The 27,258-nt window shown below is 45.3% G+C and overlaps 1 protein-coding gene across 2 annotated transcripts in view; it reads left to right on the forward strand.

Annotated features, from left to right (window-relative positions):
• Positions 1-7,933, forward strand: part of CTNNA3 (catenin alpha 3) — a 411,551-nt gene extending 403,618 nt beyond the window's left edge. For both annotated transcript variants that reach the window (XM_066324417.1, XM_066324416.1), the window contains exon 18: positions 7,457-7,933. In XM_066324417.1, coding sequence (XP_066180514.1) covers positions 7,457-7,744 — 288 coding nt within the window. In that variant the 3' untranslated portion in view covers positions 7,745-7,933. The remainder of the gene's footprint in view (positions 1-7,456) is intronic.
• The last annotated feature ends 19,325 nt before the right edge of the window (positions 7,934-27,258 follow it).

The following is a 27,258-nucleotide window of genomic DNA, read 5'->3' on the forward strand; positions in this document are numbered from 1 at the left end:
GTGGAGGTTAATGAGGCCCCTTTCCCTGGGGCAGCTGGGATGCTTTGTGGACTTCCGAGGTGACAGCTCTTCCCACTGCTCCCCTTGTTGAGCGGCTTTTGGACTTGACGCCACACACTCTTGTAGTCTGCCCTTCCCACTGTCCATCCCTAAGCTCCAGTACCTTCTTTTTAGTCAGCCTCCATTATTGAGGTTAGAAGGGGTCCTGTACAGAAAAAGAGAGGAGGAGATGTGGATCATCACCTTCTTATTCTCCATTCACTGCAGGTTTGTTATTTTCATTCATTAAAAATTCCTTGCTCACTATTTAATCTTTCACAGTCCCATCCAATACTGTGAGTACTGCTGCTTGCATTGCTGGGTTCTAAGCTGCACAAGTCCAAATGGTGAGGATTCACTAAGTAGAATCTTCATTAGCAGTGATTAAATAGAAAACACACATTTCCTTCCATTAATTAAATTGGTGCCTCCTCAGGCACAAAATAATGGGGTAACATTTGCAGTATGCAGAGTGACAGGAATGGCATTCACTTAAATAAGATAAACTGATACTTCACTTACAAGCACTGCACAGCAATAGCCTTGCACCTTACCTTGCCAGTTTGCTCTTTTTTCAACAATGGCTTTAGCTAGAGAGAATTGTATCACAGGGCAGAAAATGAACATACCTTACATATTAATACCATGAACTTTTGCCAGGCAATTCTGTTTTGTGCTATTTATAGTCATTACCTTTTTTTTCTTCTATACTGTACTTGGCAAGAGAGACGAAGCTTTTTGGCTTTAAAAAGCTTGAAAAGGAAGGGTCTGGAAGAGCAAAGTCTCCAGAGTCCCAGTGTCCCAGAGTTTGCTAACTGGCACAGAAGCTGCACCCCCTTTAGTTGTCCAGACTTGTCTGTGCACTGAGGGCTGTGCACTGAGGGCTCTTTTACTCTGCTGTTCCTGCAAATGTCTCATTGATCTCCAGCTCTTCCCCCGGGTATCTCAAGAGCCAGACTTTTAAACACTGACGTCAGGCTGCTTTTGTGCCAAGTGCAGGTGCTTTAATGTGTCTAACTTCATGCTCCAAGGCTGGACTGAAATACCTGTTTCCCTTCCTGAGTTCTCAGGCCCATTAATTCACAAGTTTCCAGCACAACGCTGCAATGAATGTGTTCACAGGTGAAAACACAGAGGCAAAGCTGTAAGCCAGAAATTAGAAGAAGAGGTTCTCAGGTCCCAGGCCTTTGGCTGACAGTCCCAATCCCTGGATATCCATGCCCCAGGAAAAGGTTGCCTTGGCCAATGTGGCAGCTTGCAAATGGCCCCACACCTTCGCTACACTAGCAGGGGTTCAGCTGCGGCCGGAGAGGGGCTGCTCCTTTGGCAGCACAGGAGATGGGAGTGCACTTCAGCTCCTTTAGGGTGTGGCTGTGCTTTCCCCCTGGAAGAGGAGTGAGATGAGCAGAACAGCCTTGCTGTGGCCCCAGCAGGACAGGGGGGAAGGACCAAAGGGCTAAAAGCAGAAGCTGGGAATTGCACTGGAACAGGAGCTGCCCTGACAGCCCAGTTGAGTCACCACAGGTACCTGGTTCATTCCTCTGCCTTCAGTGCAGCTGTCCTGCTCTCACTGCTGTGTGGACTTTGGTGGAACAGCATCCCTTTTTCCTTCCCATCCACAGCTCCTGCCCCGTGCTCAGCCACTTGGCTTTTTCTGGGCACTTCTTGAGAACTTTTAGTTCAGCCAGTTTGAATGGATGGGGGAGGTTACTTGTATGGCCTCGCATCATGCATGAAATCACTTTTTTCAGAGTATTTGACTCTGAAAATACAGAACTGCTCAATTTCTAAAAGCTGACATTAACCCTCAAGAGCTGACACAAGTTTCCTTCCACTGAGAGTTGACAGAAGTGTTTCACTCTGGGGTTTTTTTATCTAATAACACTGTAACTTTCCTGCTTTTGCCTGGTGTACACTGGCAAGTGTGTGGATATAGAAATCCTGGCCTTTGGAAGCAAAGCAAGGGATAGATTTTCCTGTCAATCACTTACAGAGAGCTCAGTTACTATTGCTTTCTAAACTGCATCTACTGGAAAAAAACCTAATTCAAAGGAGTAGGAAGTATTTCTGGTAATGAATACTAAAGGACAGCAAACTTTTCCTAGTAATAATTACTCTGGTAATTAGCAAAATCAGGATGTGTCATAGTTCTTAGCCTCAGTATGTGTCAAAAATTATTGCAACAGACACTCTATTTCTTGCTCAACAGCAAGAAAAGGATTTATATTAAGCCACTGTTCTCTTTTTCTCAAGGGCCTGTTTTTAAAAAAATAGATTCCTTTTTTAAAATCCTCCCTGGAAGTGAAAGCAGCAGTACTGGGGAGGAACTGAGCTATCCGCCTGGCTAAGCATCTGCTCTATTATGGTGTAGCACAGGAACAATTTCACAGCCCTTAATGTAAGTTGTTTATCATTTAACTTGGACACAGGCCTGGGCTAATTATAGAACTCAGTTTCAGTTCTTTGAATCCTGCTTAGCCTGAAGCAGACTCTGGTAATGGTTAGTTTTTAGTCCATTAGATTCGATTTCCCCACCTGAAAAATGGGTAAAACATAGAACACACCCCAGACACCCCTGAGGTGTTTAATGCAATCAATGGATAGACACACAAAGACAACCAATGGAATGGTCACGTTTTTAGGAAAAGTCAGTTCCTTGAAAACAAACACAAGCAGTGAATCTGATTTCCTGAGGCCGTATCCATGGGGATGAAATCTCTCCAGTATCCCAGAGAGAGAGCATGGCAAAGCAGAAGTGAGTAGAACACTGAGGAAACAATTTCCAGAGAAAAGAATCACCATGGCAGGGCTCCCTTTGGCTCATTGCCTATCCCAACTGTACTGGGGTTCAGTCTGCAACAGGTTCTGTGTGTCACCTGGCAGCTGCATGAGCACACATGGTGGGTAACAAGGTGCTTCTAGTTCCAGCTTTGCTGTGCTTTCTTGGGCACCCATCTTCTGGTGCCACTGTTAGACCGAGATCTCCATTTCCACTAGAAAGAAGTTAACACTACTCTGAGTGGGGAAAAAAGGGAGGCTCAGAAAAGCAGGCAAGTAAGTGGTGCTAAAATCCTAGCCAAGGCGCAGCAAAAAACTCCAATGCCTTAACAGTCGAGATTTCACCATAATTTACCTGTTTGGATTGTTCTGCTGTTTTTAATCTTAAAGGATTAAATGACTATTTTATATAGCAACCTTAGTGAAAGAACCATAAAGTAATTTGAAACAGCTAATAGCTACACCTAGCAAAAAAGCAGGATTACAATCAAAAGTACAATGTGTAGTAAGGACTCCTTACCTGAAATGCAGCACTACTCAGACACTCACTGCTCTCCACAAAAAATGTTCAACTGGTGTTACTTTCAGATGTAACTGTCAAAAAAATAAAAATACAGTCTTAATTTCTTGGTATAGTGTACCAAAGGAAATCTGCTTCTAGGAATGTATTTAATTAACCTTGTAAATCAATTAAAATCAATTTTTCATAACTCACCTTGTTTCCTAAAGGATTTTAAGTTCAGATTTCAAACACTGATAAAAAACTGTATTTGATGTTCAGTTCTCAGCTTCCACCTGTATGAAAAACCTTAATGTGTCTGAACTGCAAATACAACCTGGGATATTGTAAACAGCCAACTAAGACATCTGTTCTCAAACAGCAAAAACCTCACAGTTCCTGCAAACACTCCAAGAACCCTCCCAGCAGAGCAGTGTCCCAGCTGGGGCTGCAGGCACTCTACAGAACCCTTGGGAGTGTTGTTGTGCAGGGCTGCACAACTTGATGCAGGAAGGCAGGTGTCTGTCACTGTCCCTTATGGCAAAGGGACAGCACCTGCACATCCACACATACAGCAGCAGCCTGGCTTCTCTGCGTGCCCTGCAGTAAGGACAGCTTGTATTTCACTGCTACACTACATGCAACTACTGCTGACATGGGACAGTGCAGGCACTTCTTAGTGCACTGAACAGAAAATACTTGGACAGCAATAAGGTTTCTTCAGCTTCTAAGTCATGTTTCTCTTGGTTATTCTGAATATTAAAAATAACTGCCCATATTGATTATTATGTTGTTCAGCATTTCATAGCAATGGATTGCCACTACTGTAAATTACTTTACAAAAATAAGAAAAATACAATGCATGTAAACAAACGGAAAAAGGTTTCAAAATTCATTTCTTGTCTAACCTTTTCCTTCAGCTTTTTTTATTCAGGGGCTTGCTCTTAGGACTTATTACAGAGGAGGAATAGAAGTGCTGGAGATGGGAGAGTAGATTTCAGCCTGAGTGCTGCCAGCCTCAGTTGGAGTAGGGGTTTTTTTTCTTAAAAAATACTGTCATCTGCTGTGTATCTCGTGTGTTTCACCCCAGTGTGAAATTACAGTGGTCAGAATCATTCTGAATTCCTTTTGCAATGACAGCCAAATACTAATGCTCACAGGACAGGTGAGGAGAGAAATGGCAAGGGGCATTTTTCCTAAAACTTTTAATGAATTACTGGCTTAACTCACACAGTCAGACCTGTAAAGTCTGGAGGCTGGGATGTTGCATCGCCATGGAAAATGCTGAAAGAGCAAAAGTGGAGTTAGGCAAAAATGAAACAGCTTTAGTTTGGGGTTGGTTGGTTGGTTTGTTTTGCTAGTGAATCTTAATGTACCCCTTGCTGTGCACTGCGGAGTTTGCAGCTACATCTCTCTGAGTGAAATGAACTTAAACGCTCAATGAATATTTTATCAGCCTTTCATTTATGCCAAGTTTCATTTCTTCAGTTTTCCTGGATATGAGACCTTGAAGAGCTTGCTGAATATCTGAGATAAAAGCATCCAAGTGAAGACAGTTCTTGAGTACATCAGTTTTATAGAACAACAGATTTCTACCAAACTCTACATTGTTACTGGCATTGAGGTAGAAAAACAGCTGCTCTCCAAAGCAAAAAAAAAAAAAAAAAAAAAAAAAAAAAAAAAAAAAAAAAGGAGATTAAATGTATGGCCTGATTGTTACTGTCTGTAGTACACATCTAAGAACCTCTAAAAACTTATCCAAAATTCTGAATGCAGTTAATACCCCATCCCAACAGAACCTGTCTCTTTAGAAGGCAAATGTGAGATGCATCAGAAAGCTGAAGGGACAGGTGGACACGAGGACAGCAGTTCTAGTACTTACCCCAACATTCTCCATGTTCCCCTGTACATACTGAAGTCACAATAAAGAACAGCTGAAGTTTTGTAGCATCCTGCCTGGATGGTACCAGTTTCTTCTAGAAGCCTTTTCCCTGCCATGCAAACAAGAATTTATTTGCTGCCCAACCTGCCACACCTCCTCACATGCCTCTATCACCCAGCAGCTTCAAAAAGGTGGAGCAGTCACACAGACTGGAGTCATTGGGAAACTTCAGGGGAAAAACCTCCTCTGAAGCCCATTCACCATCCCCGATGTAGACAAAACTGTCTTTTCCTTTGTCTCAGAAGCTTCACAGTGGTGTTATTGCTATGCCAGTTCTGGACAAGGGAATGTTAGGATTATTCAAGGCTTTCAAGAAGCTCTCAGGATTATGGTGTTGTCAGCTGTTCTAGATAAACCGCAGAGAACTGAAATTTCATGTGTGTGTGTGTGTGTGTGTGTGTGCATGCAGATGTGTCTGTGTATAACCAGTCCTCAGCATGAAAGCAAGAAGTTTCTATGAAGCTGTGTCTCCTCCTGCTCCAGTAAACACCGTGTGACAGCATCCAGCAGGAGCCGTGGCCAGGGCCTCCCTTCATCTGCACCTCCAGGCAGCCTCCCTGGGGAAAGGGCCAGAGGTGTTGGGAGTGTGGGACAGGAACTCCGAGCAAAACCTTCCCCACAGCCTGCAGCGTTGGGAAATGGTTTGTTTCAAATCTGTAAGATGCATAGGGAAATTTGAAATTTGGGGGTCAGCACATGCTTTGAAGTTCCCATCAAAGTGTGTGACGGAAGCTGCTGCAGGGCCCAGGCTACTGAAGGGCTGGGCAGCCCAGCTCCTCGTTCAGCTCATGCATCAGTCCCCAAACACACCCACACTCATCACTCTAATGGCAGCAGGGCCCTGCAAACACCATGTGGCTGCTGGAGGCTGGCAGCCCTTTCTAGAAAGTTAACATGCTGCAGCAGGGAATGAACTTTAGAGACCATCTGGTAGATTTTACACCTTTTCTTGGGGAATTGAGATCATTTCAGTTTGCCATCACACATACGTGTGCATTCAACCAGACATCTTACTTTTTTTTTTTTTTTTTTTTTTTTTTTTCCAGAGAGCAGCAATGTATGTTGTATTAACTGCAAGATTTTTCTGCCAGTTCAGAGGCATGTCCAAATTGCAACTGAACCCAGCCTCTTGGCTGCATTTTTTATTTCTGCTTTATTAGCAGTTGTGTTACACAGTCGGAATGAAGACAGACAGTAGTAACACACCCCTCTCCCTGGTCAATTTGTTTGACCTGGCAAAAGGGAGACAAAGCAGTTATTTCCTAATAACCCCATCTGTAAATGGTAAAGCTGTATAAATCTGTACCTTGCCCAAGGCTCTGGGGTTCAGGTGGATGGCAAAGGACAGGATCACTCTGCCACTAAACACATGGACAGCCCTCCAGGGAACTGGCCTGGTGCTTTTACACAGCTGTTTCAGCAAAGGGGATGTTTAGAAGGTGAAGTGTGAAGGCTGTCCCATTTTGAAGAGTAATTCTGCTATTTCTCCCTCCCAGCCATAGAGATCTTCCTCAGTGTCCCCATTCCCTGTCTGTGAGCAGTGACAGAGGCCAGCCCTGCTGTGGCACTGGTGTGGCTGGGCTGGATGCTGCGGAAGGTACCTGCAGGTGATGGGCTTTGTTTGTTCTGCACTGCCCTAGCAGCTGGAGAGGCCACGCAGTCACTGCCACTGCTGTGGGTTATCCCACTTCTAATACCCCGTACAAATCCTAGCTGCTCAGAACAGGTTCAGCAGCTCGGGCAGAGCCCGACACTTCAGAGCATCCCAGCGCTGCTCCTGAGCAGTGAGAGCCAGGAAAGTGACTTACCTAGTGCTGAAACAAGGGAGCACATTTTCACAGCTCTTCTTCAAGTTGGTTTCATTACCCAGCAGTAGTAATTGCAATAGGACCCTGCAGACAAGCATTGTGAATTCCTATTAAAGAAAAAAAAAACAATTAGCATTATCTCTCAAAGCATTTATTTATTTTATTATTTTATTTGATATTTTATTCCACCAGCATGGTACAGAATTTCTGTACATCACAATAAATCTGAGCAGCAGAGCATGAGTACAGTGATCAGACACACAAAGGGAAAATATGGAAATTATGGTTTAGTCTCTGATAGTCTTACTTTTTAACTGTTGTTTATTCCTATGCTTACTGTGATTAAAATCACACTGACTTTTAGGCTGGTGTTTCTGCTTCCTGTTACAGCTGGACAGCGTCACTTCACTCATTCAGGCTGCCAAAAATTTAATGAATTCTGTGGTGCAGACAGTGAAGATGTCCTATATTGCATCCACAAAGATTATCAAGATTCAGAGTCCTGCTGGCCCACGACATCCAGTTGTGATGTGGAGAATGAAGGCTCCAGAGAAGAAGCCCCTGATTAAAAGAGAGAAGCCAGAAGAAATCTATGCTGCTGTCAGAAAAGGTTCTGCAAAGAAGAGAATCCATCCTGTGCAAGTCATGAGTGAATTCAGAGGCAGAGAAATAGTCTAATATTTTGCAACTACATCTTCCTGTCTTGAATTTCTGATGATTTTTAATCTTTTCCCCCACTTATTTAATAACTATATATGTCAACGTTTTGCTCTGTAAGATAACACTTGCTTAAATTATTTGATACTGCTGTTGGATTAATTAGACGCACGCAGATGAAAATAACCCTCCTTGTCCTGAAGTGACAAAGTCTGGAGTCTCTGTGCAGCTGGGAAGGAGCCAAGTGCCCAAAGCCATCCCGCAGCCACAGGCATTAGGCGCTCCCTCAGCAGGGGTGGCAGTGCCCCGCTGCAGTGGGTCTGTTTGGTGACACACAGGATCTCCACCTGGGGCTGCTGGGCCAGTCTGGGCCCTAAACCTTGGTCCAGACTGCAGCAGCCAAAGACCTGGCCTTGGCCAAGGCCATGCCTTGGAAATGTAAGCTTGAAAATGTTTGATGAAACACACCAAGTGTTGGAACAATGTGGATGTAATAATGTAGTAAAGAACCCACTGACTGCAAGCCAGCAGGGATGACAGCTCTATAGAAGGCCTTTGGAAACGTGAACAGGAATCTGTGTTCTGCTCCCTGCTCTCTTCTGTGAGCCCCAATAAATCTGCTGACTGTTACATTTAGCAGGTCAGATAAATCAGACATAAACAATAAAAAAACTTTTCTAATTGCTGCATGAAAGAATAAATTTGAAATAAATCATTATTCCGAGACCAGTGTGTGAAATACACATACCTTGAATCTTAGGAACGGGGAGATTTTTCCCAAGCAATTGTAGGGAATGAAGTTACTTCTGAGAGATGAGTCCTGAATGCAGGACTGTGCTGGTGAGGGCTGGATGGCTGCACACAAAGTGTGTAATGAAGGTAAGTCCAGATAGTCCAGACCTCTGCAATCTACTTAAGAAAAACTAGTTTTTTCTCAGTACTTGTGAATCTGAAATCCCCTTGGGCTATTTTTTTCAGAAGGATCTAGCTTGCCTTTTTACCATGTCACAAATTTTTCTCAGACTGTATTTGTTACTCAAGATGTCTTTGCTTGGCCATTCAGTAGATCCTTTGGCATGGCCTTCTACATTTCCTAAGATGAAAGGGCTCCCTCAAAAGCCAGAGTTTCCTGTGTGTCACTGACTGCCATTATGGGATGGCTCCACATACTGGGCCGCTGCTCCAGGTCACTTATTACCACGTTTGCACAGCAGTGCCTGACCCAGCCCAGTGTGGGCAACAAGAATAACCCTAAATTGTGCCTTTCCTCTTGGGGCTGCTCTGTTTGTAAGCTCAGGATGCTGGGGCAGGGTAATTTCTAGGCTGTTAGTTATGAAACCCCGTGAAACTATAGTGCTTATGAATTAAAATTCTACAGATCATTCTTCCACGCCTTTTCTAACGCCACAATCAGTTAAATGGAACTAAAGGGAGAGTTTGGAAGAAAATTGCCTTTTTCCAACTCCAGTGTCCTCCAGCACGTTTGCATCAAGATCTTAGTAATGTCTCCTGGCTTTGCTGCTCCTCCTTGGGCCCCAGAGGCAGCAGGTGAGCTGACACAGCCTTGTGACCTGCTCTGGGGGTGTGACTGTCCTGAAACCCTCCTGTCTCCAGGTTGCACCTTTCATCCCGGTCACCCTGATGTCAAACATTTGTAACTGATGCTTTGGTATCACATCGTTAATAAAAAAGCACGTACACCCCTGAGAAGCTGCTGTCAGTGTTGTGAGATTTTGTTTTTTAGTTTCTGAAGTGCAAGGCCTGCCAGGTGTGCTCACAGGAAGACCAGCCTTCCTTCCAGCATGCTGCACGTGCTCCATTAGCTGCTCTGCAGGAGAGGTTCTCCAGCATCTCCATCACCAAAGCACAATTCACTGCTTCATTTCCTGCACTGCCACTCTCTGCTCTTACCCTGGCCATCCTCAGTAAGTCACTTTGATCTCAACACAGCAAATTATTACACAAAATGAACAAGGAATTTAAAACCCGCTGCAGGTTGTTGAGAAGAGCCAAAAGAACAATAATTAAATCTAGACTAAATTTATCTTGGGTCAAATTCAATCCCAACTGAAAAAGTTTATTCCTGGCTAAGGAGGCAGAGGGTAAGAAATCCTGGGGCTGTAAAAAGCCCAGCTCATTACCCCTCACACAGTTGGGGAAGCTGGGAACCACCACTTCCCTGCCACCAGGGAGAATTTCGAAAGAAGGATGAATTGCTCAGTAAATTTTGTTCCAAGCATCTCCTCATTCATTCTTCGACCTCCTCATTCCCTGCTAGCCCAGCTTTCAGAGCATAACTTCTCCCCCGGTTTCTGGGTGCCTCTCACCAGCACATCCCCTCACACTGTGCCCTCCACTGCTCTCAGCCTGGCAGAGCTGCAGCTTTCTCACCTCAGCAGCTCAGATGATTTCACCAGCCTGCCTTGGCCTCTCCCCATTACCACATGATGGAGCAAAGTGTGATGGATGATTGAAGGCAATTTTATAGGAAAAATTTTCCCTAGAGCACTAAAAAGTGAGACTACCATTGCTGAAGCCCATTAGTTGGAGAGGACAGGTCTGTGGCACTTCCATGAATCCCAAAGCTGCTGAATTATTTTTTTTTTTAAAATAAACAGCTGATATACTTTTTCTGCCAGCACAGTCTGGTACTACTAGGAAAGGGAGCTCTATAGCTGCACCTCTACTAAAGAACACAGCTAAGCAGCCTGACATCAGGCCTGGCATGGTGTTTTAAAAGTCCTGCAGCATTTTTTTAAAAGGATTCCATCCCTTGCTTTCTGAAGCATGTAAGTTCTTTCATGAGCTTTTAAAAGTTTTCTTTTTGACACATACACAAAAAAAATATTAGCAGTAGATAATAAAATTTTATGTAAAACTTATTTTTTGCTTCCAGATACTACTTCTCCCTTGTGTGTTGCTCCTGGTTGAGCTCTGGGGACTCGCCAGTATATAGATCAGGAAATGAGATAAATAACCCCTGTTGCCTCAGGCCGGATTCAAAAGCAGAACAGAACTGTGTTGGAAGAGGCAGGGGGCTGCGGTGTGTGAGTGCTGGGCAGGACAGGAGCAGGGCTGGCATTTCTGGCTGAGGGCACGGGAGGTGTGGGGGCTCTGGAGGCTGCGCTGGGCTCTCAGCGCGGGGCTCAGCCTGTTCCTGCCTCTCGGGAGCCCTCCCCAGCCCTCTGCTGGGCTCCCACCTCCCTGCCTCCGCAGCCCACGGAGCCGTGCCTGGAGCACCTGGAGCTCTGCCTGCTTACACACAACAGGTAATGCCCCCGGGGGCTGGGAAGAGACAGACAACAGAACAAAAGCGCTCGACTGATACTGCCCAGTAGAGGCAATTTAGCATGTGAGTAATTAAATAATAATTAAAGATCGAGCGGATACCGTGCACGCTTTTGTTTTGTTAAAGGGAAGAAAATGCACCAGCAGTGTTAATTAAAAAGCCATGGATTTGGTGTTGCACACTAGAAGTGGTGCTGCTGCACTGGAAAATACTACCTTCCAAATAAAAAACCACAACTCACTGGAAACTTTGGCATAAAGAAAAAACAAAATACATTCAAAGCAGAAATGGCAAACAAACCACGAAAATACTTTAAAGCCCCTGATGTCTCTCATCAACAGGAGCAATGTGCTGTTATGGTCCAAGGAACTGAAAGCTGAGGAACTAATTTTTGGCTCCAGCCTAGAAGATGAAAGCTTGGACTGCAAGAGGTGGCTCTACAGCTTTGTTTTAGGGAGCTTTTTACAGGTTAGGAAATACTCACATTCTACTTCCTGATGGTGAAAATGACTGTGGTAAAGCAGGCCAGAGACCACGGAGATGCCCTGTGCATGATGTTGTTTCTTCTTGACCGTCAAATCTTTTATCAGCCTGGTCATCTTAGAGCCCTTGGCTTTTCTGCTGAAGTTCTGTTACCTTCATAGACAGCAGCACATGACTCAGGAGCAGCTGCCAGCACCCCACAGCTCAGGAACTGTGGATCAGGCACTGCTCTCTGCAGGGGCTGGAGGGTTAAAGGAGCTGCTGCTCCAGCAAGCCTCTGTGCCTTGACTGCTTCATTCCCAGAGCTCTCTCACTGGATGGAAACAGGATAGGACATTGCTCCCACACTTTGTACTATGCCCAACCAGCCAGCATGGCTGAGAATGGGAGAAAACCAACTTTCTTAGGGAGTTTTTAGCTTCTCTGGGAGAGGAAGAGTCATTTGAAGCAATGACTGCTCCAGGAAAGCAGAATCTCCCTGGAGTCAAGGTTTTCCAAAGATGAAACAACAGCAAAAGGCTCTTTTCTGCCTTCCATTCCCTCTACAAACCCAGTCTAGTCCTCTCAGACATCTCTGAGGGTTGGGGTCCTTAGAACCTCAAATGAAAATAAGTAAATCAAACAACCAGTGTAACTTGCTGTCTGGAAGGTTTGCATCAGTTTCTCTAAGAGAACATCTGGGTACATATTGCAAAATTTCTATTTAGCTCATCTGCACTTAGGAGCTAGTTGAGGACAGAAAAGAGAGGACTGCAGCTCTGCTACTTTACATCTTGAGTACGAATCCATGGAGGGGGAATGTAGGTTAGACATGGGGAAGGAATTCTTTACTGTGAGGGTGAGTGGAGAGGCCCTGGCACAGGGTGCCCAGGGAGGCTGTGATGCCCCTGGACCCCTGGAAGTGTCCCAGGCCAGGCTGGATAGGGCTTGGAACAGCCTGGGACAGTGGCAAGTGTTGGAGGAGATGGGCTTCAAGGTCCACTGCAACCCCTCAACCTTGTGTGATTCTGCATGGACTATAGAGGTGCCACAGACCCTATACAGGAATAGCAAATACAAAGAGAGGCAGACTCCAAGCACACACTGCAAACCATCTGTCCTTAATGCAGCCACCTTAGTGCTTGGGTGACAGAAAAAGAACCCTCCTCTCTTATTTACCCATTTATATAATTAACCTAGAATGTATTTTACATCTATTACAACACAAATTAGTAATGACTATTATAATAAACACAGTCATAAACCACAAGAAACAAATTAATGTAATTATTTAAAATATAATAATTATTTTAAATATAATTAAATATGCAGATATATTTATAGTTAAAATATTTCTATAATTACATAATATTTGGTTACCAATAAACTAAAGTTGTTAGAATTCATAGCAAGTACACAGGAGTACACGAATGTTTCACTTATAAAGGTGCAGCATCTCATATACTCAGCCTCAATTTTCTGCTTTTGAATTAATCTGACAGGGAAAAAATGGCTGCATCTTATGGCAAAAGTATAGCAACTGCAGAAAGCAAACTGGAACTTAACCCCCTAGCAATTAAAAATAAGCACAGAATAATTATGTCTGCAAACCTTTGAAGACTTTGAATAGGAAATTCATACTTATTATACTAAAAAAAGAAAGGGAAATGAGACAACTTTTTGGCTCGGGATGAGATCTATTATCACTGAAATAATTTTTGTCTAGCTGCAAGCATTACACAAGCCAATATAATTTCCAGACAAGTAGTTGTTATGTTAACAAGAATGACTAAGATGCTTCACTTCCCCCAGCATCCTGTCCTTCAACGACTCTTCCCAATCTCCCCCCTGGAAGAACCTTTTGTTCCCAGGGCTCTGGAAGGAATACAGCAGATAAAGTGTACTAACATTTCAGCGACTGTATCCATCCCAGAGATTCCATCTGAAGCAGTTAACCCATAATCTTGGCTAAAAATAAAGACAGTAGACAACCCTGTCACTAGAATGAATTTCAAGACTCAAACCTGCCAAACTGTTCTGCATTCACTCCTCTTGTCCCAGGCCTTCTCTATTCTGTTTTGCTTTCTAGCGTGTATGTAAGACACTGCCTGCACTGGACATTCCCAGATACAGATCTCACAATAAAATGGGTTCGGTCTGAGATCAAAACAGAAGTTTGGTTTTTTGGAAGTCCAGTCACAAGCCAAACTCTGTTATAATTCCCTGGAGCTGGGTACCTAATGGAGACAAAGTTTTAAGGTGCCAGTCTTCTCCTCCCCTGTTCCAGTACCTCTGCCCATTCCAGCTGCTGGTGCCACCCGGGCACAGCGCCACCTTCCCAGTGCCCTGCTCACAGCTGTCCCCACTCCCTCTTTGACCTTCACCCCGAGCGTGGAGCCTGTGGGCTGGCAGAACACTCTGTGTGAGTACCAGCAGCCATCCTGGCTCTGCCCTGTCCTGCTGCTGGGAATGCCTCTCCATCCCAGGAGAAAATGTGTACCCCTTTCTAAGCCCAGGGGAAAAGGGACATTTACATGGAAAACTTCTAGTTCGTAACTCCATTGTTAAGGCAGCATTTCCCGAGGGGGCAGAAATAAGTTCTGCTTTCCTCCAGAAATGCCTCTGGGGGTTTCTTTGTATGGAGTTCATACACCTGTACTGAGCACTTTGAGGACACCAATTCATTGTCAGTGCGCAGTAAGGGTTTTGAAAGCCACCAACCACCTTCCTAAGGAAGCTCACTTTTCATTTTCACTAGGCTGCTCTAAAAGATGGAGTTCAAGGGACATTTTGCTTGTCACCGAGGAAAGAGGTAGTGCAGGGACTCTGACACACCCCCAAGCACTGGATAACAAACACCCTCATGGGCCAACCTGCTGGAAGCAGATGAGCTGGAAGAGCACTCAGATCACTTTGCAATGCTTTTAATATTGCTATTATTTATACATGTCCAACATTTACTTGAATTCCATCCTTGCTTCTCAAAAGAAAGGTTTTACTTCATCCTGTGAAATCAGTATGATCCCAACCTGCTTGTTAACCCGAGGGATGAAGAGAGAGAGAAACTCCCCATATTTCTCACATGTATCTCTTTTCCCCTTGTAGAGAGATTTTCCATTGTAGTTAGCTCTCCTTAAATGAATAAAAGATCCACTGACCACCTTCAGCCTAGTTGACATCATTCCCACACTGCCTCCCCGGCAGTAAGACTCCAACCTTTTTTGCTCAAGTGCCAAGCTGTTTTGGCAAGCTGTGTTAATCTCCCACTAATGCCTAAAGATTCTGATACCTAAAGGGAGGATAAAACAGGGATTAGCAACCAAACACTGCAGAATTAAAGAGCACCTACAGAAGAGTTTACAAAACACTCAAAACCTCAGAGTGCAAACAGAGCAGGCTCCACCTACAAAGTCAGCAACCTTAACTGAGTGGCCGAAGGCTTCTCCCTCTGATCTGTGCTTTGGCAACAGCAACAGTATTTCCTTGTTCACAAAGTGGTTATTTTTTCAAAATTCCCGTCCTTAAACTTGTGCGCTCGCAGAACAGATGGCAAACCACGTGTCATAAACGGAAACAAGACTTTGAGACAGAGATTAGAAAACGAGCTTTCTCTTTTAAAACCAGGGCTCACTCACCGGACTCCTGAAGCCACTGCACTGCGATCTCTTGTTACCGGGGCCTCAGGAAAACCAGCTCCTCCTGAGAACTACAGTAACAAGGGGGATAATCAGGAGTATTTTAAACACCTCAGCCACTTCTCTGTCACCGTTTCCTACTTCTGTACTGCTGTCTCTGGGTTTTGGAGGCCTTGCTTTCAACACTCTGACCTCTGCAGTTTAGCTCTCCCCAGAGGCGGAGCGATTGGCACTTGTGTTTTAATTCCGAATCTCTGAGGGAGGCATTTCTCTCTCAAACAGGTGGGTAAGGAGTAACAGAGCCGTAACCCTGCGGGGGAGTTCCGAGCAGCAGTGCCTGCTGCTCTCCATGGGATGGCAGCGGGGTGCAGGCCGTCCTCCCGCGGCGTGCGGGGCAAGGAGGGGCTCTGAGGGCTCTGAGGGACTGAGGGCTCTGAGGGGCTGAGGGGCTCTGAGGGCTCTGAGGGGCTCTGAGGGGCTCTGAGGGCTCTGAGGGGCTGAGGGGCGCTGAGGGGCTCTGAGGGGCTGAGGGGCTCTGAGGGGCTCTGAGGGGCTCTGAGGGCTCTGTGGGGCTGAGGGGCTCTGAGGGGCTGAGGGGCTCTGAGGGGCTCTGAGGGGCTCTGAGGGGCTCTGAGGGGCTCTGGGGCTCTGAGGGGCTCTGAGGGCTCTGAGGGGCTGAGGGGCTCTGAGGGCTCTGAGGGGCTGAGGGGCTCTGAGGGGCTGAGGGGCTCTGAGGGGCTCTGAGGGGCTCTGAGGGGCTGAGGGGCTCTGAGGGGCTGAGGGGCTCTGAGGGGCTCTGAGGGGCTCTGAGGGGCTGAGGGGCTCTGAGGGGCTGAGGGGCTCTGAGGGGCTCTGAGGGGCTCTGAGGGCTCTGAGAGGCTCTGAGGGGCTCTGAGGGCTCTGAGGGGCTCTGAGGGGCTCTGAGGGCTCTGAGGGGCTCTGAGGGGCTGAGGGGCTCTGAGGGGCTCTGAGGGCTCTGAGGGGCTGAGGGGCTCTGAGGGCTCTGAGGGGCTGAGGGGCTCTGAGGGGGGCTGAGGGGCTCTAATGGGCTCTGAGGGGCTGAGGGGCTCTGAGGGGCTCTGAGGGGCTGATGGGCTCTGAGGGCTCTGAGGGGCTGAGAGGCTCGGAGGGGCTCTGAGGGCTCTGAGGGGCTGAGGGGCTCTGAGGGCTCTGAGGGGCTGAGGGGCTCTGAGGGGCTGAGGGGCTCTGATGGGCTCTAAGGGGCTCTGAGGGCCTCTGAGGGGCTGAGGCTCGGAGGGGCTCTGAGGGGCTCTGAGGGGCTCAGAGGGGCTCTGAGGGGCTGAGGGGCTCTGAGGGGGGCTGAGGGGCTCTGATGGGCTCTGAGGGGCTCTGAGGGGCTCTGAGGGCTCTGATGGGCTCTGAGGGGCTGAGGGGGGCTGAGGGGCTCTGAGGGGGCTGAGGGGCTCTGAGGGGCTGAGGGGCTCTGAGGGCTCTGAGGGGCTCTGAGGGGCTCTGAGGGCTCTGAGGGGCTGAGGGGCGCTGAGGGGCTCTGAGGGGCTCTGAGGGGCTCTGAGGGGCTGAGGGGCTCTGAGGGGCTCTGAGGGGCTGAGGGGCTCTGAGGGCTCTGAGGGGCTCTGAGGGCTCTGAGGGGCTGAGGGGCTCTGAGGGCTCTGAGGGGCTGAGGGGCTCTGAGGGGCTGAGGGGCTCTGAGGGGCTCTGAGGGGCTCTGAGGGGCTGAGGGGCTCTGAGGGGCTGAGGGGCTCTGAGGGGCGCTGAGGGGCTCTGAGGGGCTGAGGGGCTCTGAGGGGCTCTGAGGGGCTGAGGGGCGCTGAGGGGCTCTGAGGGGCTGAGGGGCTCTGAGGGCTCTGAGGGGCTGAGGGGCTGAGGGGCTCTGAGGGGCTCTGAGGGGCTCTGAGGGCTCTGAGGGGCTCTGAGGGCTCTGAGGGGCTCTGAGGGCTCTGAGAGGCTCTGAGGGGCTCTGAGGGGCTCTGAGGGCTCTGAGGGGCTCTGAGGGGCTGAGGGGCTCTGAGGGGCTCTGAGGGCTCTGAGGGGCTGAGGGGCTCTGAGGGCTCTGAGGGGCTGAGGGGCTCTGAGGGGGGCTGAGGGGCTCTAATGGGCTCTGAGGGGCTGAGGGGCTCTGAGGGGCTCTGAGGGGCTGAGGGGCTCTGATGGGCTCTGAGGGGCTCTGATGGGCTCTGAGGGGCTCTGAGGGCCTCTGAGGGGCTGAGGCTCGGAGGGGCTCTGAGGGCTCTGAGGGGCTCAGAGGGGCTCTGAGGGGCTGAGGGGCTCTGAGGGGGGCTGAGGGGCTCTGATGGGCTCTGATGGGCTCTGAGGGGCTCTGAGGGGCTCTGAGGGGCTGAGGGGGGCTGAGGGGCTCTGAGGGGGCTGAGGGGCTCTGAGGGGCTGAGGGGCTCTGAGGGAGCCCATGGCCGCAGCGCTGCCCCGTCAGGCACCCGAGGGGCTGCTCTGATCTCTGATCCCGCTATCACCTCCCAACAACAGAGCTTTTTTGGTGGGTCTTTTTTTTTTTTTTTTTGTAATGTGCGTGGGAGACCTGTGGTCATTTCACTGCGGGACAGCAGGGGAACAGACAGAACAAGGATTGGCATTAAAGGCACAGCAACAACACCAAGCCAGTGTCGATATGCTCAATTGTGTGGTAAATGTAATGGATAAATTTGTGTATCAAAGATTTGGTCTATTAAAAAGCTGCTCCAGGGCATCTCCGAGATTCCAAGACCGGTGTTGCAAGCTGTGAAACTACAACATTTGTGACAGAAATGACACGGCCGGACTGGAGATGGCCCATTCCTCAAGGATGGGCCTCCACTTCACAGCTGCTCAACATCTGATACCAAACTTGATAGGGGATCCAGAGGATGATCAAATCAGCACCCCAAAGACGAGATCCAGGAAGACTACCAACATCTTTTCATACTTAAGGGAACCCATTTCAAGACCTCACTTGGAAATAAAGAGATACATGAATATTTGGACTTTCAATGGACTTAGCCTCAGGACAAATAAGCCATATAAAAACCCTATGCCGAGACCCAGTGTGTGGGGCTGAGGTTGGATGGTACCGTTGTTACTGTCACTCTGCCCACCCAGCATTTGATCGATGTTGTCCAATTCCATTGTGGCTTTTTTTTTTTTTTTTTTTTTTTAATTTGCTAAATAAATTCTGTTATTTTGAATTGGCTTCTTATCATTTATAACAATTGGAAATGAACGTTATTCCCCTGGTGTTTTGCCGGGCTGTGTGAGCAGCAGGCCATGCCCTGCTGCCTGAGGTGCAGCACGCAGTACTCCAGCAGGGGAGCTGAGCAGGAGCAGCCACACTGGCAGCACATTATATCCCTATACCTCCTGCTAACATGGCAATTATTGTGGTTTGGGAGGGGGATGAATTAGTTCGGTATCATTTTATAAGGAGTACAGACCAGAATTACTTACTTGGATAAATTTTTTTATGCATGAGACTATCTGGACTGATAAGATGAGCTTCTGTAATTTTGTTATATCTGATTGAAAAAAACCCAGAAACATTTTAAGACTTAGATAAATTAATTATCTAATCCAGCTGAACTTTCTTCTTCCAATTATTTCCTATATCGAGAGAGAGGATTTTTATAATAGAATTGGATGTAATGAAGTTTGCAAAATGAGGAATTGAAATGAATTAAAAACATTGATTTTTCCTCTACAGATGGATTTTCTCTTGACATCCCTTTCACTTGTTTCACTATCTTTGCAGGATCACTAAATACCACATTCAGAAGGCACCTGGCATCTCCAAAGCAAAAGAAATTGATTTTTGTACTAACATTGCAGTACAGTAGCAAAACTACCACTTTTATTCGTCCTATTGTGATTCATACTGTTGGAGAAGGGAGTCGGGACATGAATGGAGTGAATGAATCTGTGTCTGCATGTTCCGGCCACATCCACTTCTTTTCCTGTTAATGAGACTGCACAAAGAACATCCACATCTATGGTGCATCTTATGGTTAAAATTTGATCTGACTTGACAGTTTTTAATGTGCACACATTTTAACTATGTTTTGTTCTGTTCCAAAATTTTGTGCTGAAGCTTATTTGTTGTCCAGAGTAGAGTATGAGGTACAATTTTAAAGCCTTCTCTCAGCTTTTTAATGTACGATTTGGGAAAGTCACTTGGCCTGAGACTTATTATAAAGCAACACAAGGGATGCAATTAAAAATGTACATATTCACTTCTGGTAAAGCCATTCCAAATTGATGTAAAGGCTAAGGCAAAACTGATTTTGCCACCACAACCAGTTTTTATTTTATTCCATATGTCAGCACCTTCAAAGGCAAGTTCCATTTTTCCTGCCTTTATACAGGAAGCTGTTTTGCTCGGCATAGCTCCTTGCGAGAGTTTGCTGGGATGACTTAACTGTTCCCTACTATAACTAAGCACCAGGAAATCTTATCTTCACCATGCTCATTCTTCCCACTCTCCTCATAATGAAGTTTATTCGGTACCCTGTTTCACATGCACACAAACAACAGAAGAGCAGAAAGCCACAGAGAACTTGTATCAGCTGAAGAGTAGCAAAGTATAAAGGAAGACCCTTGGGTGAAATCACTCACAAGATGGCATGAAGGCACAAAGAATGACTGAGAAGCTTCACGTGATGTGGCAGGGCCACACACGGGTGATTCACTGATGGCTGGAGAACAAGGGAAATGCTCTTAGAGTTAACAGTAACTTCTGAGCAAGACAGCAGAATCAACTGCAATAAAAAATTAAACTCTGGCCTATTTTGGAGAGGGAAAGAGGGAGCAGAGGGAGATGGCAGGAAGTCAAAGGACTTAGTGTTTGGAAAGAGATTAACATTTCCTCAGTGTTTAACAAGTAAATGTTGTATTTGTTAAAGATTCCAGGCAATCAATGCTTCAGTTAGTTACTTTTATTTCCTTTAGCTAAATGAGACACATGAAAGGCCGTGGGCTGTGCCACCTCTTGAAAAGCAAATTAGGACACAATGCACTGGAGTAAATTTTACAGGTAACCCGTGTCATTCATGTGACACACTCTACACCTGGCAGCCCGTATTCCAGGCCCAAGGCACTATGCTCTACCTGTTATTCCAACCTAAATTACAGGAGAAGCTGAATAACTTTCAGCAGGAGAAATAAATTGCATTAGTGGGCAGGTTGAGCGTACAGCTATAGGAAGTACCACAGGCAAAACTACTCCACACAAACGTCTCTGTGCACTGACCCAGTATTTTACCCTGTTCTCACAAATGGTCCTGATCAGCCCATGAAGATTCAGGACCTGGAGAAGCACTAACAACAGCACTAAGACAGAATGTTAAGCTGATCATCCAGAGCAGCATCATCTGAAAATCTCACTGTCAGGGCTCTGAAGAAGCAGCACTTCCATTGAGAGGAATTCCAGTGCAAGGGGCTGGATGCCTCTGGCAGAGAGTGTAAATTACCCCTTCTGCCTTGGGACAGCTCCTGGGCACTCCTGGAGCAATTGGAAGGTTTCTTGGTATGGATAAGAATCAGAACCTGCATCTGATAAGGTTATGCTGGAAAATCATTTTCTGCTGTCCTAGGTGCTTGGAGACACTATTTTCACATTTGCTGCTGCTGGTGTGTCAGGACTGTCTAGCGTGAATGTGAGACACACACTGGCTTCTTCATAGTAAAGAAGAGCAAAGTTAATTTTCTGCTTCAGAAAACAGAATTGCTGGTAAGGAAAGCCAGATAATACCAGTCTTCCCTATGGAGGGAAACACTGAAACAGAATCTGGTAAAGGAAAGCTCTCACATGCCAGCAGTCCTTAACAAACTGAATTTGGGTGGTACATATGAGAGAAGGTAGAGAAAGTACTGAAAGGATCTTTATAACTCCACAGAAAGACTCTTACTTCCTTTGCAGAAATATTTATATATTTTTTTTTATTCCATCCTGCATTAACTTGCAGCTGAGAACTGTTCCTCAGAAGTTTGACTGACTATAAGAAATAATTAATAATGCAATTTGTATTTTGAAGCTATGATTAAATAAACACAGACTATTGCAATGGTTTGAATTATCAGGAAACAAAAAAGGTATTTTCTTACACTATTGCACACACTGAAAGTGCAAGACAGTTAATTCCAAACTGCCTTTATAAGCACAGAATTTTAATGAGACATCTAATATAAGCCAATAATCTAAGCAAGTAGAGGAATCAACACTACAAATTCTGTTCATGCCAGTCTTGAAAAAAAAAAAAAAATCTGTTCTCTATCTCAATGTGAACTAAAAAAGATGGCTATGAAGCACACCAGACTGATTTTAACCAGCTTCCAACTTCCAGCCAAGACCTGCCCACTGTAATACCGGGGTTTTCACAGCCTGAAGACTTTCCAGTTCAAAGACTGTTCCAGAACACAAGACACAGCTCTCCTCTGCTTGGTTTGCACTGACAACCACATGGCTCAGCTTTCTCAAAGCTGTCCCATGGTGAGTGGAAACAAACACACCAACTAAACACCATGACAAGGGCATGGCTTTCAATCTTTGTATCTGTGGAGTGTGCTCTGATTTCAGTTCTTTTCCTCTGTGAGCCTGTAAATATATACATTTTACTGTGGAAAGTGGAGCAGCTTCCACAGATAAGCACATTAGATGGAAGGCTCAGCCAGTGAAAGCATAGGCTGCATGGATTATAAAATAGTGATTTTTTGCAAGGCTTGTAAATGGACTATACTTCGGAGATTTGCATAAGAAAAAAGAAGTCCTATTCTAGAACTACTTAACTACAGACAGCCTGTAACTGCCCTCTACAAAACCCATGTCCCGTGCCCAATATTTTTATGTTATTTACTGAATATAGAAATAGCAGCACAAGCAGAGCTTGGCAAAATTGAATGTGATCTTCAGATTTCAGAAGGTGACTGCAGACAGCAAAAGACAAGACCTAACCCTCAAGTGTCCCCACATGCAGAGGGAACATAACCCTAATCTAGCCTTGCATGTTTCCTGTGGATGAGTGTTGGAGTTGTCTTGTTGAGGTGACTCCTCATGCATCAGCATCTCTTCAGAAATACTTCAGAGAAAACAATTTTTTTTTTATGTCTTCTTGATCAATTACCCTTTAAATTTAATTTGAAGAAACTCAGCAGGTCAAATAACAAGTTTCAACCTCACCTCTTTTACCGAGATCTTATTTAAGAAAGGAAATGGAATTAATTTGCTTCTCGTTACATACTTCCATGACTACAGCTCCTTATATATACACTCCACTTATTTCCTTAATAAAGCAAGTCTTAGCAGGCATTTTTACCCCAGTACTCACAGCGGAATACTTGAGCACTACTGATGTTCTACTGTGACCTTGTAATTACAAGTTGGAATGGCCAGCTCCTCAGCTACATCAAACAGAGACAGATTTCTGCATTCTTGAGAAATGAAAGCAGATATTCAAGATGTTGCTGAATTTTTGCTGCAGTCTGTAGTTAAGAACGAAATTTCATAACCATAAGTGCAACTGAAATTTCTAAGGTGGTAAAGCAGCATGGAAATTCGAGCTTCTGACTGTATGTTCAGATCAGCTCAGTTGGGAAAACTTCCTTTTTAAACGTTTGAACCTAAAAAAATCTAAATGCCAAATTACCTTGGAAAGCTTGTAGTGCTTGTAGAACAGATTAATATATCTCAGAATGAATACATTAGCAATGAAGTCACAGAATGCTTGCATCAGGTTTTCCTGCAACATTTCATGGTATATTAAATAATTGGTAGCAAAGAGCAAAGCAGAAATTTATTTGCAGAAAGCCAGAAGTAATACAAATAATTACATGTGCATTTTAAAAGTTCAGTGGATTGTGGCAGCACCACCCACTGAACACAGCCCGTTCAATGTACCTCAAACACAGGAAATAAAAAATAAAAATCAAAGGCATGAGGTGAAAACCATGACTCATTAACCCCCAAGAGCAGCCCATGTTGGGAGTGCTCACAAGACTCAGGGTTAGAAAAGGGAAACATTAGGAAGAAAACAACCAAAACACCCAAATACAGCCCCCCTCAGAGCACAAGGAACTCAAGAGGTGGACTTGAGCACATAATAATGGAGGGAAGCTCTGCAGGGGATTGAAGGCAGGAACATGCACAGGGAGTCGTGAAGCTGCAGGGAGAAGAGTGAAAGGGAACTGCAGTAAAAAAGATCAGGCATCAGAAAGAAGACAGACAGACTGACTTCTGGGCCATTGATTAAAGACCTAAATAGCAATGTGAGTTACAGAGGATGAACATCAGTGACCCGATTCAGGAAAAGAGTTCAATTTCTTCTCATTCCATTAGGGAAAGCAGCACTCCCAAAGAAAGACTATAAGGAATTGAAAAGGTGAACTAAACACCTCCTCCTTGGGACAAGAAGGAACAATTACTCAAGTGTTAACCCTGAGGAGATTGTCAATGTACAATTTCAGCCTGCAGGCTCTGGGTATACATGAAGAACACTCCAGCAGTGGAAGAGCGTCCCCCCACAGTCCCTGCCTGCTTCCTCCTCCTCTGCCCCCAGCAAGCCCCAGGGCATGAGGTGGGTGTCAGCTTAAAGCCCTGTCAGTGCTGGAGCCGAGTATCAGTCAATGGCAGGCACTGAGGGCATCTCTGGCTCCTTCCTTCACAGTCCTGCTGGGAGCCCTCTCCTCCCCCTGCAGCTCCCAGAGAAGTGAGGGTGCTCCTGGGCTGTCTCAGGACACAGCCCTGCCCTGTGCTGCAGCAGAAAGGCAGCCCCCGGACAGCCCTGGCAGGTGTAATTTTGGAGGAATGTTCTCTGTACCACACTGATCTTTCAGCTGGCAATAAAGATGTCACCTGGAGCCACCTTTGCTTTAAATGCTTCTATGGTTCTGCCACTTAGTGTCCAGCCTGAGAATTTATTACAGCTACAGAATTTCATCTGAATTTTAACCCCCCCCACACGCAGACATGGTGTTAGCTGTTACTCTGGCTTCCCAACAAAAGGTCCTAATTAATCATTTTGCCAGTATGAAATGCATTGCATAATTGCTCAGAAATCAAGTTTCATTAACACTGGCATTAACTATTGAAAATTGGCAGAAGTACCATTAGAAGCTGAAGCATCATTTAAATTAAATGCTTCATTTGTGTTTTTTCCCATCAAAATTAATGCATAGGAAATGGGCATACCAAACTTTAGAAATAATACTTCTTGTTGGTGAGGAAGAGAGTGAAAATGAATTTTCCACTGAATAAAACTCAAATTACATTTATTTTGTTACATGTAATTTTAGAAGCAGAAATACACATTTGACCCACTAGTTTTCAACATAAATGTAGGCACTTCTGAAAGAAATTTCAGCTGTTTTCAAGATTAAATGAGATATCTAGCTTTGAATATCTGTATTTGAAAAGCTCTACTTGCATTTATTGTAGCATGATACAATATTTAGAAAAATATTTTTCTGTAACCATGCCAAGTGACAGGCCCAAAATAAACAAAGTGAAGGGTTCTTTTTCAGCAGATAATGTTGGAATTCACTGGATCACATTGTAGTGGTAACAGGAAATGTAAGTGGGTTAAAAAGGAGAAATTCTAATGGAGAACAGATCGTCCCACAAATGAAAAGGCTGGGTGTGCAAATCCCTCATTCAGAACTAACTTCTTTCAGGGGTATCCTTCCCACTTCCCAGCAAAGAAACCCATTGCATGTGTCCTGCCGCTACACAAATTCCCTCTGAATTTGCTGCTGCAAGTTTCACAAGCAGTGACCCAGATGACCCTCTCCGAAGTCACAGCTAAACGTGGAAGCTTTCAGGATTACACAGCAACGTCCAACAACCACAGTCAGGCTAAGCTGTGCTGGGAAGGAGGCAAAACCAGCGGGAATTGAAGCCCCCAAGATCTTCTGACCCTCAAGAAGGATGTCGCATGCTCCTAGAGGAGCAGAGCTGCTTGTGCTGTGTCCCCAGGGGTGTCCCCAGGAACGCTCCCTGCATGAAGCTGTCCTCACCCGGGCTCTGTGGGGCAGCAGCTGCAGCCAGGACACTGCTCAGCAGCCACCCAAGGAACTGACATCTTGCTTTGCAGTTACACAGCCTCCCCTGGCTTGGTTTGGGCTGTGTTTTTTCATACAGGAGGAGAAAGGGAGGGATTTCCCATAGGAAACTCCCTACAATATTCATAGGCAGCGCACGTGAAAGCAAGTAGATGCAACGTCAGTAAATGCTAATTATACTGGAGGTCCTTAAAATCTTAATAAAAAAATTCAGTAACAATATCAAATAATGGTCAAATTAGCCCACCAATAAGTTAGCCTCAGTGTTGTTTGAATTAAATGAATTAATTAGATCAAAGGATTAATACCATGACTAATCAAGCTTTTAAACACAAATGGCAACAAGAAGCTAACTCTGTTGGCTGGTTAGATATTCAGCTAAAGGATTTAATTTGTCTTGGTCATAACTCAGCTTAGGAGCTTATTAAATATCCTAAAACTGAAGGCAAAGTCTGAGTCACCATATCAAAAGCAGCTCCTCTCTACATAACGCAGACTTTTCTCTCTGGCCCAACAGTCTTTCTCTCCCAGGAAAGGCCAAAAGGTATTAAAAGTAATCCCTAAAAAGCAAGATTGTCATAACCTTTATGCCTTCTAATGCAGGGCATACCTCGATGGGAACTTTTCTGACACATTCTCAACAGGCACTTTTCCCTGCCTTCCCTCATCAGTCTGAGGCCAGCTTGAAACTCCTGTGGCTCTTGCATCTCCGCCACACTCAAGTGCTGGTGCTCACATGCACGGGACCCTGGATTCCTGCCATACAGCTGACAACCAAAAAAGAGCTGCACTTGCTGTTCAGATTTCTCAAGTTCAACAAAATAACTATGAAATAGAAACGGCACAAAACCTCTTCCTGAACCGCTTACCTCTCACAGGCTTCTTGCCTGGGAGCACAGACTAGTTTTGTAAAACGTATCCTCCTGGCAGAGAGCTTTCTGATCAAAGTGCTTTTCCCATCAGGGACACAGGTCAAATACTCTGGAAGAAAATGCCTAAACATCACCACTACTTCCACCTAAGGCTGCTGTGTTTGGAAAGACTATGAAGTTTACCACTATCCCTTAAGGTTTTATTTTCACTACTACAGAAGGCAGCAGGGGAATTTTTCTGTCCTCAAAGTCAGCTTACCCTCAATGATACCATGGGGTTCAGCGAAATCTGGTAAAATACTACTCTGGAACCACAGAACTAATGTCCAGGTTGGCTACTGTATTTTTCAGTTGTCTCCAAAGCACATTCATCAGTGTCTCTTTCTTTTTTACAGTTAATTTTTGGCCATTGCACAGAGGAAAAGTAAATAGCTTGTTGAACTATTTGTTGAAAAAACTATCAAAATGAAAATAACATGGAAAATACAACCAGTGTGTGAAATGATGCAACTTCCACCTTAGAATCTCTAGCCATTAGTAGAGACATCCAAAAAAATTATTCCTGTCACTGCCATTTTAAAGGAAAACCAAAGCCATGAACTATTTTCAACAAGCTTCCCAAAAGGTCTGAATAGGTATGGTATAAAATGAGCATTTAAAAAATCCTCTAACCGTGTATTTATGTCATGGGAGCTATTCTGCTTTATGTCACATCGAATAAAGAAAGAAGTACAAATAATTAAAGCAGTTTTCTCTAGTAATATGAAGTTGGCAGCTATGTGAATAAAAACACAACCATGGGTTTCCTTTCTGCAACATTAAAATGCTGTTTGCAGTGTGTCTTGTAGGTTTCATATCAACAGAACCACTAACAAGGAACTAATAATTGAATAATTACCTCCATCCCTGCCTGCCCAGAGAAAGGGGAAGCTTCAACATCAACAACTTCAACATCAGCTTCACAGAAAGGCAAAGTGTACCTTCAGGCTCAGCCAAGCTAAAAGTATAACCCCATGGCTTTGTCTGTTTTTATAAAAATACACCGTCAGTGAAAATGGAGGGGAAAAAAAAGAAAATGAAAAGGCAATTTTGGAACTAACACCCAGCATTAAATATAAGCCATGGAAGCTCTGTTTCATCTAGTATCTCTCACTGAATTGAGTACATGAAGTGCAACATTCTGAGTCACTAACTTTTTGGTGGATTTCAGGAGAGCACTTCAAAGCTCACAAGACAGAGCTGGGTTCTCAAGCTCAGTCACTG

Source organism: Sylvia atricapilla, chromosome 8, assembly GCF_009819655.1.
Source record: "Sylvia atricapilla isolate bSylAtr1 chromosome 8, bSylAtr1.pri, whole genome shotgun sequence".
Classification (NCBI taxonomy): domain Eukaryota; kingdom Metazoa; phylum Chordata; class Aves; order Passeriformes; family Sylviidae; genus Sylvia; species Sylvia atricapilla.